The sequence below is a fragment of the Crocodylus siamensis genome, chromosome 2 (genome assembly GCF_052110815.1).
Source record: "Crocodylus siamensis isolate JL-2025a chromosome 2, ASM5211081v1, whole genome shotgun sequence".
Taxonomy (NCBI): Eukaryota; Metazoa; Chordata; order Crocodylia; family Crocodylidae; genus Crocodylus; species Crocodylus siamensis.
Window position 1 is genome coordinate 248,763,001 of NC_143396.1, and position 18,906 is coordinate 248,781,906.

Consider the following 18,906-nt stretch of genomic DNA (forward strand, 5'->3'; position numbering starts at 1 on the left):
TTGCCATGGAAATTGCAACTTTCTAAAGAAAAATAAAAGATAAACTTTCAGCAGCTCTGATTACTGTAGTCCTATTTTTTAAAAAATTACAATAATTTGTTTTTATAGTGGGAGATATTTCTCCCCATATCTCCTGACATTTAAAACTGGCTGAACTATTTTTATCCCATTTTAACAGAAAAAATCACACTTGTGGGTAGAGAACAGGCATGGGAAATTTCAGACCAAGAGGTGAATGTCTGAAAAAGTCTTTTATAATAGAAAATGCCATGCAGAGCCTTCAGCTATATCAGTCACTACCTTGTTTGCTACAATGCCTAATACTTACAGTAAGCATTAGCTCAGCTATTTTTTTATTTCTATTTTCATTTCAAATATATTTTGTGTATCTTCTAACTGAACATACCGTACTTCTGTTTAACAATCTATTTATACTCATAAGAGAAATAAACATATAAAATAAATGCATCTTGATGCATAGCTGTGCAGGAGTACAGATGTTTTATTAATGAAAATGAATCCAGCTTTTTGTAAGTCATGGCAGCAATATAACATATCATTGTTTGGTTCTGTACTAGACAGTCCCTGCTGTTTTTACATAGAAATTCCTGTAATACTTAATGGACATCTGGAAGAATTCAGCCAATTAATCGAATTCACGCAGGAGCTAGGCTAATGGCTGTCTGAAAGGCAGATTACATTAAATCAAACTTGCAATATGAATGAAAGTACTTAATCATACATGCAACATTCATTAGATGTGCCACAGCAAGTGTTTTGATTACTTTAATGAAAGATCAGGTAAAGTGCATCAACTGAACAGATTGAAGAGACAGCATGCTTACAAATGTTTGATTATGTTGACTATCAACAGAAACAGTGCCAGTAATTTATAGCAAAACATATTTGTAGGGGGAGGAGTATGAAGCTGGTGAACTTCATAGAGATAAGTGAAATTTGGGCCTTGCCGTCAAACACTTTGATTAATAGACAGTATAGCAACATTTCAATCAAATGTCAAGAAATAGGCAAAACAGATGTATTTGGAGATGTTTGCATAGTATCTGCCAGTGATCACTTATGTTTTCAGCTCTATTGATTTGACTTCTTTTTTAACCTCCATGTTTTATTTTGAAATGACCATATAGTTCTAGACAGATGGTGTTTTTCAGAAAGGTGAGACCAGTACTTCCTTATTCAGTTTGAGACAGAATGATTTCTGGTTTGGGCTGACATTCCCTTTTTGTTCACCTTGGAAATGTCTTAGCTCGCAGGTAGCTGCCCTAAGGAACTGCTCCTCTGAAATGTTACCCAATTCCTATTTTAGGATTAGGCCTGAGATGACATGGGGGTGGGGGTAAAGATTTAACTTTGGACCCTTCTCCAATACTGTAGCATTTTCTTTGTCCAATAAATTAAAGTTCTAACTCCCTAGCTGAAACATCATCTGAGCATCTCTCCATAACCCTAGCTGCAGAAGCCCAGTATTTCCCATGCCATATGCCAAAAACTTAACCAAAACCATCATCCAGTGATGCAGCAGAAGAAATATGCAACCTTAACTGTTAGGGAAAGATGGGAATCTCTCAAGACTCACTCCCACTGGACCTCCAAGTGTCAGATTTTGGGAGACATCATCACCAAGGACATGTTCAAAGTCCTGCACTTAGGACGGAACAATCCCATGCACCACTGCAGACTGGGGGCTGACTGGCTGGGCCACAGCTCTGCAGAAAAGGACCTGGGGGTTACAGTGGACAATAAACTAAATATGAGCCAGCAGTGTGCCCTTGTTGCCAAGAAGGCTAACAGTATACTGGGCTGCATTGGTAGGAGTGTTGCCAGTAGGTCAAAGGAAATGATTGTTCACTTCTTTTTAGCACTGGCGAGGCCATATCTGGAGTATTGTATTCAGTTTTGGCCCCTGCCCCCCTACAGAAAGGAGAGAGTCCAGTGGAGGACAACAAAAATGGTGAGGAGGCTGGGGCACATGACTTATGAGGAAAGACTGAGGGGACTGGGTTTATTTAGTTGAGAGAAGAGAAGACTATGGGGGGATATAGTAGCAGCCTTCAATTACCTAGAGTGGGTTCAAAAGAGGAGTGAGCTAGACTGCCCTCAGTGGTAGCAAATGACAAAACAAGGAGCAAGGGACGTTTAGGTTAGACATTAGGAAGACTGTTCTTGCTAGGAGGGTAGTAAAACACAGGAACAGGTTACCCAGAGAGGTGGTGGAAGTTCAATCCTTGGAGGTTTTCAAAACCTGGCTAAACAAAGCTTTGGCTGCAATGATCTAGTTGGGGATAGTCTTGCTCTGGGCAGGGGGTTGGACTAGATGACCTCCTGAGGTTTCTTCCAACCCTAATTTTCTATGATTCTATGATATTTCTAATTCACTCTAAGTTATCCCCTCCCATGGTCCTTCTATAATGTGTTTTGCAGTAAAATAAATTGAATTGTCATTTGCTTCCTGAATGTAGGTTATTCTGTTATTCTTGCAATCATCTGATCTTCTTGGCATGCTTTATTTTCTTTTAATTTAGTTCTAATTATTTTATATAAGCATGCTAATCTATACCCTGTTCTACTTTTCTCTTCTCCTTATGATCCTCCCTTTCTTTTCCACTTCCCCCGCCACTTCCCCTCTCTTCTGTATTCAGGTTTGTGTGTTTTTTCTGGTTACAGGCTCAGTGTTTCTGTCTGTACTGCGGCAGCAAGGGGCTTGCTTGTTTGTGGATTATTCTGCTATGTGGGTGAGAATTCTCCTCACTGGGAAAGACAAAGTGATGTTCCCCCAGCAGGAGTTATGTATAGCTCAAGCAATAGAAAGATCCGTGAGACTGATGAAATCTAGATAAGATGGGGACATGATGGTCAAGGGCATGGCAGAAATCATGGGAACAGCCCCTTTGCTGTCTGCTTCTCATCTGAAGTGGAAGACTCTTGCAGAGAAAATCAGCTCTTCTAAAATCCTGAGAGTTTCCACATTAACTTGCCCTCCATCAGATGGCACAAGAGCACAGAAGAGGCAATGGGGCCAGCTCATGGCAGCACAGGGCAGAAAAAAACCCCAAAGCTGGCATTGGGATTCTTGGAATCATGTGGAGACAGTCAGGCTATACAGGTCATCCTTACACAAACAGCAAAGATAGACGATTATTTCAGTTTGGCCAAACAGCAAAGGAAGAATAAGTATAAAGTCTCAGTGTCAGGGAGAGAGAGAGACCAAGGGAGCAGTAACATGGAAGACAGTTAAATGTGTGTGAGGATCTGGGTCTTAGAAATAAGACTTATACTTCCAATCCAAAAGAGGACTTCTACATATAACAGGGGACTTAGATGGGATTGTTCTCCTTTGCCACAGAGAGCAGGGCACATGGAAGTGAGTTTTAAATTATGGCAAAGTAGATTTCAATCAAACCACAGGAAAATATTTCCCAGCTGTAAGAGCAGTAGGGTAGTGGAACAAGATGGCAAAGGAAGCTATGGAATCCTCTTTGCTGGAGGTAAGGAGAGGCTGGATTGACATCTGTTGGGAAGAGTGTAGGGATAGAAAATATGTTATCTATTCAGGGAGTGGACTAGATGACCCTAGAGGTACCTTCCAATCCTACGATTTTGTGACCTAGTTGTATGACACAGTTTTGCTTGGTGGTCAATACATCTAGTTATTATCACACCTAACTTTCAGGCATCTTAATTTCGTTCTGATACATTCCTTTAAGCATTTGATTCCTGAATCTAGGTGGTTCACTTGTATTGTTCTTGACGTCTTCTGTGGTCCATATGCCTTGTTCATATGCTGGTAGGACTAAGTTGTCTGCTAGCCAGTCCCTGCTGTTCTTACATAGAAATTCCTGCAATACTTAAAGGACATATGAAATAATTAATCTGTTTGAGTAAATAAACTGTTGCTGTTCCTAACTGGTAGACACTCTGCTGCCTAGTAGTGTTCACAGCCCTAGGTTAGACATCATCAGGCTTCCTAGATACGCATGGGGAAAGTTACCGGTATCTGCCTAGGAACTGAATCTACAAAAGCCAATAAGTAAAACTGGGAGCTATTTAAGCTAGTTAGTAGGAAGCACTGGGTGTCTCTACAGTGAATTTAAGTGCACTTAAATTTAATGTGCATTAAGCTAATGCACATTAAGTGTTTTTTGGCAGGTGTCTACACATCCTGAGATTTGGGACTAACTTTAGTTTCAGGTCATTCCAGTCCTGCCATGTGCCCCTGTGGCCAGTGAGGGGAGATTCATCCTCTGAACACATGGCTGCCAGGACTTGGCAGCCATGCTGAAGGCAGAGCTAGTTGCCAGCAGTTGGCAGCCATCTTGAAAGCACTGCCTCAGCACAGTGATCTCTGGGCTGATGCTTCTTGGGTCAGAGCAGCAGCATGGCAGAGACACAGATAGCATATGCCTGCTCTGCTCCTGTTGCAGCTGTGCTTCCCAGCCCTGGCTGCCCTAGCTCCTGGCCCTGGCACCCAGGGACAAAGTGGCAACCCTGATGTGGGACTCCTGCAGGGCCCTGCAGCCTCTCCCCTGCATCCAGATGTTGGCCCTGCAGAGGCAAGAGACAGAAGCTGTTTGTCTGAGTTTGCAACATTGCAGAGATAAAATGCTCTGCACCAGGGGCTTTGCACTGCCTGGCCTCAGATTGGAGGTTGAGTGTGTGTGGGTGCCCAGGAACCATGGTAAGCTGTCCATTCAGGGCTGTGCCGAGGTGGCCACTGGCTCAGCCAGGGTGCTGCTGGCAGCCCTCCAAGGCCAGCATTGTAGGGACAGCCACTGGGGGCTCAGGGAGCACTGGGCCTAGCTGGAGGCCCTGGAGCAGCATCACGTGGTGCTTCAGCCCATCATCCCCATCAAGCGCCAGCTTTGCCTGTGTGCCTACGTCCATCCTGAGTGCCTGTGCCCTCAACTGGACCCAGGATGCTCTGAGGCTGATGTCCAGAGGCACTTCATGTGGGGTGGGTGCTTGAATGCCCACATTTATGAGGCCATATCAGGTGAGATGCATGCATGAGGCCCATGCATGCATGAGGTTGGTGTGACAGAACCTCATGAAGGTTAAGGTCTTGTGGGCGCAGTGGGTGGCTGTGACCACATTCACCCATTGGTTCAGTTGTGCCCAAAAGATCATGCCTTTCATGTGGGAGCTGACCTGCATTTGGCACCCTGGAAGACAGGTCATGCCCCTGATAGTGCCAGCAGCAGGGGCAGCAATACTCACATGTGGCCAAGGAGCAGCTCTGGCTAGGGGACAAAACAGGCAGAGCCTGCCTGCATCCTATCCAGGGGGGCACACAGGGCATGGTGGGCTCCTGCAGACATCACTAACTCCTTTAGGCTCCCTGTGCTGTGTGCCCCAAGGCACAAAATGGCTGAAGGCTTTTATAGCCTGCAGCTAGGGGTGCCAGAGAGTAGCCCAGCCCTAGAGGAGGAGAGGTAGCCAGTCAGGAGCCCTGGAGCTGGGCTCTGGCCAGCCCCCTAGTGACTGGGCAGACACAGCACTAAAAAAGTCTCTACATTAATGAACATTAATGCACATTATTGCATCTACATGTGTATTAATGCACTTTGACTAATCTCACCTAAATTTGATACTTGTTTTATGCAGGTATCAAATTTAGGTGGGATTAGCCTAAATTCATCACTTCTAAAGTGTATTAAGGGTGTGCATGTGTAGACATTGCCCTTAATGCACCTTAAATTGGGCTAATCTGCTTTAAATGCGTATGTGAACCTGTTCAGCCTCCACAAGAGAAGGCTGAGAGGGGATCTAGTGGCCTGTTACAAACTAGTCAGAGGGGACCAGCAGGCATTGGGGGAGTCCCTGTTCCCCCGAGCACTACCAGGAGTGACCAGGAATAACAGTCACAAGCTGGCAGAGGGTAGGTTTAGGCTAGATATCAGGAGGCGCGACTTCACCGTCAGGGCGGCTAGGGTCTGGAACCAACTTCCAAGAGAAGTGGTGCTGGCTCCTGCCCTGGGGGTGTTTAAGAGGAGGCTCGATGAACAACTTGCTGGGGTCGTTTGACCCCAGTACTCTTTCCTGCCAGGGCAGGGGGTCGGACTAGATGATCTGCTCAGGTCCCTTCTGACCCTAGAAACTATGTACAGATATGCCTGTTGAGGAGAGGAGCATGGCTTAAGTCCTCCTCTCCTTATCTCCACGATTTAGGCTATAGAGGGTGCATCTTCATGAGATGTTTACTGTGGAGCTGTCTCATCAGCTCCTCAGTAAAATCTCTGCAAGTAAAATATCCGCATCTACAAGTCTCTGTTTAAATATAAGTACTATCCTGCTGCAGAATTTTTTTTATGCACAGCAATGCATGTGTAGACACTGACCTGGCTGGGTGGGGCATGAGGGTTCCTCAGTATGGGGCCTGCTTGCCAGCTAGGACTGCACTGGAACACCCTTGTGCCTCAGCCACCCCCTCCACAGAACACTGAGCTGGGTCAGAGCAGCCCGGGACTAGGAGTCTGACTCCCCAGGATATAATAGCAGCCTTCTCACCTGGCTCAACATGCTGCGGTCCCAGGCACATGTTCAAATGGTGGTGCCTGGGAGCAATAAACTCCAGCATGATATGCACTGGAGTCTATTGCTGAATATTAATAGCATGTGTAGATACGCCCAGAGTGTTCTAGAGTAAGGCTCTCTAAATTCCTCCTGTTGAAGCTGTTCTGCTTTACATGGGGAAAGTAAATATTCAACAGGTCAGAGAGAGTGGTGAAATGAGAAAATGTGACTCAATACGCTTTTGGCTAGGGTATTCAGTTAGAAGCTCTGAGACAGGGGTCCCAGTCTGTTCTCCAATTATTTCTTAAAATATGAAACCAAATTAATTATTGGAACAAGGACCGGAATCCATCTAGCTCCCCTCCATTAAGCTATGGAGTCAAAACACTTTCAATAGGAGGAGCTGAGAAGGCCCTGCTCCAAAATACCTTGTCATAAGGAGCTTCCACCATTCATGTGTGGTAGATGTGGAATCCTCTCCCACATTCTGAATCTGGTCTTCACTCTTACCACTGACATTCTGAATAAAAGGGTGGCAGTGGCTTCATCTCCACCAGAACTTTGTGCAAGACAGGGTATGTTCTGCATCTGAACCCTGCAAACATGTGAAGGGATGTCTAGTTTGAGATTGCCCAGAATAAGACTAAGGCATAAACTAGGCAACTTCTCAGCACCGTCAGAACATGGGTGATATTTTAGATATTCTCTCTTAGGCTCAATGAATCTTGAATTATTTTCTGCACATTGGCTCAAGTTCATGAGATGTGGAGAGTGGCTGCACCCAGAACAGTATATAGGCTGATAGTTAGGGTTTTCTCAAGGGAGTGGGGAGCTGTGGATTTGAGTTTCCTTAGGCTGAGAAGGGCCTGGTCTCAATTTTTTTCTTGGCTAGAGTTTTAGTTGCTAAGATGTTACCTAAAAAAAGGAGGGTGGCACCACCACCCATCTCTACCAGTATTTTAAGAGAAAGTGGTAGCTACAACTATATTCTGTGAGAAGCCCAGTCCTATCAATGACTGTTAGATGCACTGTGAGACTCTCTAATGAATCAAGACCCTGAGGAGACTTATGCCTGCTTTCTGAATTATTTGGGGGCTTTGTCAGGAGCCAGGTACTAAGCTGTTCTTTACTTTGAAGACTGGATGGTCTTCCAGGCATGCAGAGAACTTTAAAGTAAAGGAATTTTGGCATCTATGGAGTTTAGATGTTTCCGGAGTCAGGCGGTAGCTGAGCAGAGGGTTTTCAGCATAGCAGTTTTGGATTTAGGCAGCTAAATTCTTCCTAGATTCCACTTTAGGCATGTAAATCCTTTATTGGATATCTCTGTTTGATCTGTAAAATGGAAGTTCATTTTCTTCCCCTAATGATTTATCTTGACAACTGTGTGCCTTGTCTGTTTTGTATTGGACTATGTGCTCCTCAGGGCAGGAACTGTCTCTTACTCTGTGCATATGTCTGCACCAAGTACAAGGAAACCCTTGCTATTCATGGGTTTGGCATTCACAGTTTCAAATATTCGCAAATGCTGAACCTGTATCTTAAATACACTTACAGGAGTTCCTTGGGAGCTCCGCACTTGCCGCCACCGGGCTCCCACACTTGCCACAGCCATGCCCCCTCCCTCCTGCCCCCAGCCGCTGGGTGTACTGTGTTCATGAACACAGATGGCGTTCATGAATGCAGTGCCTTATTTGTGGATTTCACCATTCGCGGGGATCTCGAAAACGCGAATGGTGAGGGTCTCCTGTACAACTTGGCCCTGCTGTCAATGATGGCTTCTATGTGCTATATAACAGACACAATAATGATAATCTTTCCGTGAAAGACATTTGCTTATTCAGTGTATTGTGACATATTATGGTGTCCACAGAAATAAGAGCTGAATGTCTTATGTCAAAAATATGCCAAAGCACTCTCTCCATGATTTTCTGGAATCAATAAACAACTTCATTATAAGCAAAACTGCAATTACAAATGGCTTCAAATTCTGTGTTACCAGTTGTGATTCAACCCAGGTCAGAAATAATATAACAAATGTCATGACGATCTAGTCTGAGCTGTTTGATGGCCCACATGAGTGTGGGAATATCGGTTCCCTACCTGGAGATGGAAGCTTATACCATAGTAATCATTAGCACTTGTAGCACCCTTGTTACCAGTTTCAGTCAAGGTGCCAAAGAATCAGTGACCATACAGAGTAACAGAACCTTTCGCCCCATCAGTTGCTCCCAGATTTGAGCTAGGGTTTGTCAGTTAGACGATGGGAAGAGGGCTGCACTGTCATTGCTCTTGCTGAACCTTCTTGGTGCTAGGTATCAGGCACTATTAATAGACATTAACTTCACTTCAGACAAAAATTGGAAAAGATCTGCAGTATTTAAAAGAAAAAACCTTTTGTTCTCCAGTCTGTGCACTTCGAAGAAAGGGTTTCATACCAATCATTATGCTAGCATTTTCTGATTTGTAGTAGAATTTGAACAATAACAAAAATAAAGCAGTTGTTAAAATTCTTCCCTGAGATGAGATTACATACCCACCACACTGATGTGAGGTGGTATATAGAACCCATTCTGAATCAACAATACTACAGAATTTCAGAGGACAAAGTAAGAGTAAGCTTTCTGTTTGAAGCCACAGGGGGAATTTTCAAGATGAAGAACTTTTACCCAAGTTGGCAGAAAGTGAAAAAAAAAATTGTAAATGTTTGGACAGCCACAGGGTGATGGGCAGTAACACTGTGATGGCTTTGTAAAACAAGATCATACCAGGGAAAGCTATTCTTTAAAAATAAATGTTCTATAGGGATGGGAAGCACAGTGAATACACATATTATATTGTGGAATAAATTTTGAAGCCCTTACTCAAACAAATTCCATGGCTTCTGGTTTTTAAAATGCAGTCTTTGAAAAGCTCTTGTGTAAGTTGCTATTATCATTTATGTCTGATGACACCATGATGTGCTAAATGCTTTCCAGACATTCAAGAGAGGATAGTCCCTGACCTGTGGACCTCCATAGTCACTAACTGAAAACATGGAAAGTTGTAGGAGTGGCAGTATAAAAAGGACTAACAGATGGAAAATAGAAACTGTTCATGAATTTCACATTAAACTGGGATGAAGTTGTCCCAACCTGGGACAGTTTTATCTGTTGTGAATAGATCCAGGTGCTAGATGCCACATACTTCTAAGACTTCCCCAGGTCACTGTCCCTAGCTCAGTCTCTCTCAAGGATGCTCCCAGAATCAGATCCCATGTCTGAACCACTTCTTGGGCAGTAGGATGCTTCAGCCTAGCTGCCTTGATCCTATAACTAATGCTGTAACCTTTGCAAGCCCCTAGTTGCTTAGTTCCATTGTACCACTGCTGTCAGTCCCATTGGGTTATGTAAGGAGAGGGAATCTCTCATACTTTCACAGGTGAACACTTGGAGCTGGGTGTTCATTCCTTGAGTCCACCTGTGTATGGAAGCTGCAGTTTTTCAGTTCCGTGCTTGCAAGACCACATGGTAACAAAGCAATAGATTCTGGTCTGGCAAAGGAATTTTGTAGACATATATTTAGACATTGTGAAATCATGATGGAGTTATAAATCCATGGAAAAAAACAGCTGAATGCAGACAAGCCTGGTCTGATGTTACCAGACCCTTGGGAGCAATGGGTATGTTCTGAACCCTTGGCAATCCTTCCTGCCTCCTCAGCCTCTTACTTGAAGCATTGGTTATACCCTTTAGAAAATGATTGGGTGGAGAAATTGAAGCCATGCCAGCCACCTGATTAGAGCAGCAACTTTGAACCCATTCTCCTGGGTTTCAATTAAATTTAAAATAGACTGGTTTCTCTGTAAAAAGTTCAAAGAGTTTTTGTTCAAAGACAATGTACTCTACTGGCAATGGTCTCTACAGCAAGCCCATTATTCTAAGAAAGTATCACTCAGAACTGACAGCTCTCTCACACCAAACTACATATAGTCTGTCAAGCAAGGGTCAAGCCTCTGCAAGAAAATGGATACTCTAGTCCAAAATGAAGGGTACAATAACAAATATGATCCAAAAATCAAAATGAAATTCAGTAGTTTGAAATTGGTACATCCCCAAACTGTTACAAAAGCATCAAGGAAAATCCCACAAGGTTCTTCACTGGAATCAGTACTATCAAATATCTTAGTTAACTGGCTGGTTGTATTTTGCTGGGGGTTTAGAACTATTTTGCTGATGATACAAAATTAGGAAGGAGGAAAATTAGGATGGTACAAAATGAAAGACAATAATATCAAACTAGAACAATTCAGAGAGCCTGGAAATTCAACAGACCCCAATTTAAAAAGAGTCAGTATGAATAAATCCCAAGCAATTCACTTGTGGTTAAGGAATTGGAATCATAGAAAACAAAAATATAAAATGGAGGTCAGCTGCTAGGAATGAGGAATGCAGGAAGGGCCAGGGTAGGGCATAGCAATACTTACTGAGGTAGACATAAGCATGAGATATGAGGCAGGGATAACATCCCAGGGCCCAGCCATTAATTTCACTAGTGTATTGGCAGAATTGTCTCTTATAAACCCACTGAATGTGACAGTTGTAATGGGGCAGTTAGAAAGACTGTGCTGTTCAATTTTGGATCCTATAACACGAGCTGCTCAAACTGAAGAAAGCCCATAAACTGAAGGAAGGAGTGAAACAGTGATGTAGTGTAGAGGGTTCTCCGAAGCAGCTGGGAGACCCTTTTGACCACCAAGTTACAAGAAGGTTTGAGATATATTCCCTAGCTCTAGAGGAGTCTCTAAAGAGTGAAAAAAGTTGGTCCTGACCTAGACCTAGGGCTCATTGTAAACATCTTCGAGGAGTAAGTTTTGCCCTCAGAATGGATCACATAGCACTGAAGTGCTAAGAATCTAATTTTAGTAATTTCACATAGGGAGGTAACTGCAGACTCCTTTAAAGATGTTTCAGCTTATAATGAAATACATAAGCTGAAAGACCTACACAGCAGTAGTCCCAAAAGAGTTAATGTAGGGTCTAAGTGCCTCCTTCCAGCTATGACCAAGCTGCTAATGAGAAGCCGGTGATATAAAAGATAGTAGCCCAGAAAGAATAGGGGCAATAGGTGGAGAAGATGGGAGGTGTTCTGGAGCGACTGTAGAACAAGCAATGTGTGTTTCTTTGCCTCTGTTTTCTTGAACAGGGACCGGGACATCACACCTACCAGAGGTAGGGACAATCTTGGGGATAGCTCTGTCAGGCCTTCAGTCAGCACAGAGGTAGTTAGGGATCTTCTGGAAGGGCTAGACATTTTTAAATCTGCAGGTCCCAGATGCCTTCCACCCAAGGGTGTTGAGGGACCTGCAGGGGTCATCGTGGAGCCCTTGGCCCGGCTGTATGAGCATTCGTGGTCATCTGGCCAGGTGCTGGGGGATTAGATACTGGCTAATGTGATCCCAATTTTCAAGAAAAGGAGGAAGGAGGACCCAAGTAACTATAGGCCCGTAAGCCGCACCTCAGTTCTCGGGAAGATCTTGGAGAAAATCATCAAGGAGCACATCTTTGGGGGGCCTGCAGGGGAGATCATGCTCAGGGCAATCAGCATGGGTTCATCAAAAGCAGGTCCTGCCTGACCAAACTAATTGCCTTTTATGACCAAGTAATTAAATCCTTGGATGATGGTGTTGCCATGGACGTTGTCTTTCTGGACTTTAAGAAGGCCTTTGACATTGTCTCTCACCCCGTCCTCATCAATAAATTAAGCGACTGTGGCATTGATGCCTCCACAGTTGGATGGGTAAAAAATTGGGTGATGGGGTGCACCTAGAGAGTAGTGGTGGACGGGTTGTACTCAAACTGGTGAGATGTGAGCAGTGGGGTACCCCAGGGCTCAGTCCTTGGGCCTGCACTGTTTAACATCTTCATCAGTGACTTAGACGAAGGAGCAGAAAGCACGCTGTACAAGTTTGCTGATGACACTAAGATGTGGGGCAAGATGGACACACTTGAAGGGAGAGAGAGGCTGCAAATAGATTTAGACAGACTACAAAAGTGGGGAGATGAGAATAGGATGGGGTTCAACATAGACAAATGCAGGGTGCTGCACCTTGGGAGAAGGAATCCACAGCACAGAGGTGGAAAGGGATCTTGGAGTCATTACTGACTCCAAGATGAACATGAGCTGCCAATGCCAGACCGCAGCCAGCAAGGCCAGCCACACCTTGTCATGCATCCAAAGATGTATCTCAAGCCTGTCCAGAGAGGTGATACTCCCCCTATGCGACATTGGTCAGGCTGCAATTGGAGTACCGTGTCCACTACTGGGCACTGCACTTCAAGAGGGATGTGGCCAGCCTGGAGACGGTTCAGAGGAGGGCCACCCACTTGGTGAGAGGACAGCAGGACAGGCCCTATGAGGAGAGACTGAGGGACCTGAACCTGTTCAGCCTCAGCAAGAGGAGGCTGAGGGGGGACCTGGTGGCTGCCTACAAACTCATCAGGGGAGATCAACAGCAAATAGGTAGAGCCCTTTTCTCCCCAGCACCACCTGGGGTGACAAGGAACAATGGTAATAAGCTGATGGAGAATAGGTTTAGGTTAGAGATCAGAAAGCAATATTTCACAGTTAGGGTGGCCAAAATCTGGAACCAGCTTCCCAGGGAAGTGGTCCTTGCCCCTACCTTGGGCAAATTCAAGAGGAGGTTGGATGATCACCTGTCTGGGGTCTTGTGAACCCAGGTCTAATTCCTGCCTGTGGCAGGGGGCCAGGCTAGATGATCTGTTCAGGTCCCTCCTGACCCTAGCTACTATGAAACTATGGAGAAGGATTGTTAAACCAGGAAAGTAAGAGTCATCTGAGGAAGTGGTGAGATCTAGGAAGGACTTATTCTTGGTGGTGTCCTGGGTGAGGGCGAGTTGGGTTCATTTATCCATTTCTGCCAAAGGGAAAGGGGCAGTGATGGCCTTAGAGCCAGAGAGGCAGAGTGACTGAGGATTGGTGAGCTCTAGGCTGAGGACAGGCCCAGGTTTTGAACTTTGTTGGCCTAAAAGTGATAACCCTGCAAAATTCTCAAATCTGGAATGCCAGAGATGACAACAGAGCCCTTTGCGACATCCTCCAATACAAATACCACATGAGCATCTGAGTCTCTCTATTGATAGAGTCAGCCCAGATTACAAGAATAGATAATACACCTGCTTAGCAACTGGTGTTAACTCCGTCTGTGCTTATTTATGAGACAGCTTTGTTTGTATAAACAAGTGAACACATTAGACTTCCCAGCCTTAACCTCTGTCAGTAGGTTGCAGCCCAAGGGTACAAATGCTATTTTATGCCTGCTTACTATTTTAAATACATTAAAGTGAATGAATGATTACAGAGGCTCTCTTTGTAAGTAGAAGCTGAAGCGCTTGTGTGTGTGTGTGTGTGTATGTGTATACACACACACACACTTCGGAAGAAAAATGTGAAGTAGAGACACTGTATCAGAGGTGTATTCCATTAGCACTCTTTTAATGCATGTATTATTTATCACTAGGGTAAAAGGAAGCAATCCCAGCTAAGAAAAGAAAGCTGAAGTATGTCTGCATGGAAGTGATAATTCCTGTTGAGCAATCAACCTATTTGTATTCCCAGAGTGCCTTTGCTCCCAATTAAGAAACTGCTTGGTAGTTTTTCCTACAAACAATTTAGGAGACCTGACCACTACTCCCACAGAAATTGCAACTTAAAACAACACTGCAGCAGCAGGACTAATAAATATCGGAGGGATAGGGAAGGGAGAACTAACTTAACAGTTACAAAAATATTAATTGTACTATATGTCTTTACATTTATTAAAGAGAAATTGAGTTTAATTACATGAATGGGTGCAAAAATCGTTTATGTTTGCATGAGGCCTCAGACTGGATGATTCCCTGTCTCCTTCAGTCACTTTATCCAAGGTTACAAGTTATTAGTCTATGTGCACACTTTACACTGAGCCACTTCACATAGAATCATAGAAGTAGGGTCAGAAGGGACCTTGTAGATCTTCAAGTCCAACCCCCTGCCTGGGCAGGAGAAAAACTGGACTCAAATGAGTCCAGCCAGGTAGGCATCAAGCCTCTTCTTAAAGACCCCCAAGGTAGGAGCCAGCACCACTTCCCTTGGAAGTTGGTTCCAGCTCCTAGCTGCCCTGACCGTGAAGTAGTTCTTGCGGATGTCTAATCTAAACCTACTCTCCAACAACTTGTGTCCATTGTTCCTTGTCATGCCAGGTGGTGCTAGGGGAAACAGTGTCTCTCCCAAACCCTTCTGGTCCCCCACAGTGAGTTTATAGACTGTCACCAGGTCCCCCCTCAGCCTTCTCTTGTGAAGGCTGAACAGGTTTAGGTCCCACAGTCTTTCATTGTAGGGTCTGCCCTGTAGTCTCCGGATCATGTGGGTGGCCCTCCTCTGGACCTTCTCAATGTTGTCCACATCCCTCCTGAAGTGGGGTGCGCAGAACTGGACACAGTACTCCAGCTGTGGCCTGACCAGCATCGCATAGAGGGGGAGGATCACCTCCCTGGCTCTACTTGAGATGCACCTGTGGATGCGTGACAAGGTCCGGTTAGCCCTGCCAACCGTGACCTCGCATTGTCGGCCCATGTTCATCTTGGAGTCAGTAATAACGCCAAGATCCCTTTCTGCCTCCGTGCTCTCAAGAAGGGAGTTTCCCATCTTATAACTGTGCTGCTGGTTACTGCTGCCCACGTGCAGCACCCTGCACTTGTCAGTATTGAAACGCATCCGGTTTATGTTAGCCTACTCCTGTAACCTATCCAGATCTTGCTGCAGTCTTTCCCTCCCTACTAGCATGCTCACCTCACCCCAAATTTTGGTATCATCAGTGAATTTAAACAGGTTGCTTTTCACCCCGTTGTCCAAATCGCTGATGAAGAAATTGAACAGCGCAGGCCCAAGGATCGAGTCCTGGGGGACTCCGCTGCCCACTTCCCCCCAAGTCGAATCTGACCGTCCACCACCACCCTCTGAGTAGGACCCTCGAGCCAATCTGCAATCCCTCTGACTGTGGGATCCATCAATGCCACAGTCACCTAGTGGCTAAATAACTTTCTGGGCTGGAGCACATTCAGCAGGCAATTGTTGTATTTTACTCTCTTAGTTAATGTATCACTCCATGTTTTATTTAGATACATGCCTGAGCCTTCATTTTTGTTGTGCTTTTTGTCAGCTATTATCACAGGGGGTTACTAGAAAGTTGTGGGGGCGGGAGGGAGCATGCAGAGAGCTGTGGGATCCTGCTGGTGAACCCTCTAAATCAGCCAGGGCTGGTGCTCATGCACCCTGTGCCAGGTGAGCTGTGTGTTAAATGCTGCACATCACTGCATGCAGAGCTAGTTCACTAGACACGCATCACTGTGGAGGTCTGTCTTCTCTCTCTCTCAAATGATTTTATATTAAATGAGTGATCAAGAAAGTGGGGAATGAAGCATCAGCTGTGGGCTGGGAGAATGACAACAATTGCCCATAATGCAGCTCAGCAACTACGCTTTGTATCTTGTGCTCTATCCCAACAGCTTTTTGAGGGAGAAAAAGATCAGTGACTTCCTGGATGGCTGGATTTGCTGTGTGCACGAACTGCTCACTGTCCACCTAACAAGGCCATGAATAAAGGGGGTGGGTGAGCTGCCCAAGAATCAGCCCCATGAGGGGAAATGGAGTAACTCAAAGGAGCAAAGCTGTTTTTTGTTTAGGTTTTTCTGTCCCCCTCCCTGTCCATCCATAAGGCTGGGGCAGGCCTCTGGGGAAAGCGTATGCAGCTGTGCGGTGGCCTCGCTCTGGTCGGAGAAGACCTCTGGGGGCGGACAGCCTGGCCTCAATCCTGCCTCCTACCAGGCAAGGAGGCGCCCCTGCCGTGGCTCCCCGCAACACTTCCCTGCCGCCGAGCCCTGCCCACAGCCCGGGTGTGCGCAGCACAGCGCCCGCGCCGCCGGGGGCCGCCGGGCTAGAAGAAGATGATGAGCTTTAAATCTAGTGAAGAGAAACTGGGTTTGATTACACGACTGGGTGCAAACATCGTTTCTCTGCATGAGAGTGTGTGTGTGTCTCCTGCCCCCAGTGTTAGGCTGGCGCTGTCCCCTCGCTCTCCGCTCAAGTCCGCTGAGCAGGCTCCGCTGCCCGCAGCCGCACGGGATTCACCTCAGGAGGTGGCTTGGGAGCCGCCCGGCGCGGGGCCGCTGGCCGGGAGACCCCGGCCCTGCCCCGGCTGCGGGGAAGCGCTCCGGCCGCCGCCCGCCGGGTGCCCCCCGCCCGCTGCGCCCGACAGGGCAGGTCGGCGCCCCCCCCCGCCCCGCCTGAGCAGCGCCGGGGGCTCCCCCCGCGGCGGCTCTAACTCCTCATTGGCCGAGGGGCGGTGACGCGGCGGCCGGGCCGGCGCTCGGCTATAAAGGCGGCGCGGGCGCGGGAGCCGCGGTCCTCGGCGCTGTCGGGCGCGGCCGCCCGGGCGGGAAGATGCCGCGGGGCTTCCTGGTGAAGCGGAGCAGGCGGCCGGGCAGCTCCTACCGCGGGCGCCCCCCGGCCCGCGCCCTGCCGCCGCCCGCAGCCCCGGAGCGCCCCCCGCCGGCGGCGCCCAGCCCGCCCCGGCCCCCGGCCCCGCCCCCGCCCCTGGCTTTGGCCCTGGCCGCGCCCGCGCCCCTGCCCACGGCACCCGCCGCCACCCGCGGGCCGCCGCAGCAGCAGGAGGTGGCGGGCGCGGGGCCGGGGCCGGGACAGCAGGGCCCGGTCGGCAGCGCGCCCGCCCCGCCCGAGGGCCCGGCGGGCTGGGGGGCGGGTGGCGCTGGGCCGCCCCAGCGCCTCTTCTTCGAGCGCTGCCTCAGCTCGCCCGCCTCAGCCGAGTCCTTCCCGGCCGCCTTCCCGCCCGCCGAGCCGCCGCCGCCGCCCCGCACGCCCCTGCCCGCGTCCGCGCCGCCCGCTCCCGCGCCACCCGCCGCGCTCTGCCCCGCGCTGAAGCGGCCGCCCCGCGCCAAGGCGCCCGCCAAGAAGCCGAAGGCGGCGGCGCGGAGGCTCAGCTTCGCCGACGAGGTGACCACGTCGCCCGTGCTGGGGCTGCGCATCAAGGAGGAGGCGGCGGGGGCGGCGGCGGCGGCGGCGGCGGCGGGGGGCGGCCGGGCCGGGCGGACGCCGCTGGGCGAGTTCATCTGCCAGCTGTGCAAGGAGCACTACGCCGACCCGCTGGCGCTGGCGCAGCATCGCTGCTCGCGCATCGTGCGCGTCGAGTACCGCTGCCCCGAGTGCCACAAGATCTTCAGCTGCCCCGCCAACCTCGCCTCGCACCGCCGCTGGCACAAGCCGCGCCCCGGCCCCGACGCCCGCAAGCCGCCGCCGCCGCCGGGCTCCGAGGGCAAGGAGAACAGCAGCCTGGCGCGTCCCGACGGCCCCGCGGCCGCTCAGCACCTCGGCGCCGCGGACAGCGCCTGCCGCCGCGACCCGCCCCTGCCGCCGCCGCCGGCTCCGCCACCTGCCCCGGCCGCCGCCGCCGTGTTCGCCTGCCCCTGCTGCCACAAGCGGTTCCGGCGCCAGGCCTACCTGCGCAAGCACCTGGGCACCCACGAGGCGGCGCGGCCCGGCCCGGCAGGCTACGGCCCCAGCCCCGGCCCGGGCCCCGGCGGGTTCCCGTGCCCGCTGTGCGGGGCGCCCTTCCCGTCGGCCGAGCTGCGCGACAAGCACGGGCTGTGGCACGCGGTGCGCGACGAGCTGCTGCTGCCGCCGCGGGGCCCGGCCGAGGGCAGCGCGGCCGAGGCGGCGGAGCCGCGCGGCTTCCCGTGCAAGCACTGCCCCGCCGCCTTCTTCAGCGCGCCGGGGCTGGCGCGCCACGTCAGCAAGTGCCACCCGCCCGACGGCCGCGCCGGGCCCGTGCTGCTGCTCCACGTGCCGCTGCGCCCGGGCTGCTGAGGGGCGCGGGCTGCCGGGGAGCGAGGTCGCAGGAGCCGGCGGGCCCGCTGCCGCGTGAGTCCCGGCGTTGAACGTGCGCGTCCCGCGCCCCGCGCCCGAGAGCAGGTGACAGCCGCCCGCGCCCCTCAGAGCCGGCTGCAGCTCCCCCGCGCGCTGCGCTGGACACCGCCTCTCCTGCTCCCGGTACAGAGAGCTGCGGCTTGACAGAGGTTTAGGATGCTGGGATTGCTCGAGTCTCACATGGCAGTAGCTAGAAGTGAGGAAACCCAGGGCCAGGGCAGTGGCTGTTCCTTAGCACACGTGTGCTGGGCAGCCCAGCACCTCGTTAAACCCTAGCACAGCAAGGTGGAGGCACTGGGCAGCTAATACAAAGATGATGCAGGAGCTGCAGATCTCTTCGCTTTAGCCCTAGGCCCAGGAAGAAGCCTAGCTATAAAGCAGCCGGAGGAGTCCCATCCT

General features: G+C 49.3%; 1 protein-coding gene across 1 annotated transcript; it reads left to right on the top strand.

The window, feature by feature from the left end:
* Positions 1-17,007: 17,007 nt before the first annotated feature.
* INSM2 (INSM transcriptional repressor 2) lies at positions 17,008-18,447 on the top strand. Its single transcript, XM_090034651.1, has one exon. It carries the CDS (start codon positions 17,008-17,010, stop codon positions 18,445-18,447), a length of 1,440 nt encoding a protein of 479 aa, XP_089890777.1.
* Positions 18,448-18,906: the final 459 nt, after the last annotated feature.

Bases quoted from the DNA above. Each gene is read 5' to 3' on its own strand.
- INSM2 (XM_090034651.1), top strand. From the start codon at position 17,008: ATGCCGCGGGGCTTCCTGGTGAAGCGGAGCAGGCGGCCGGGCAGCTCC.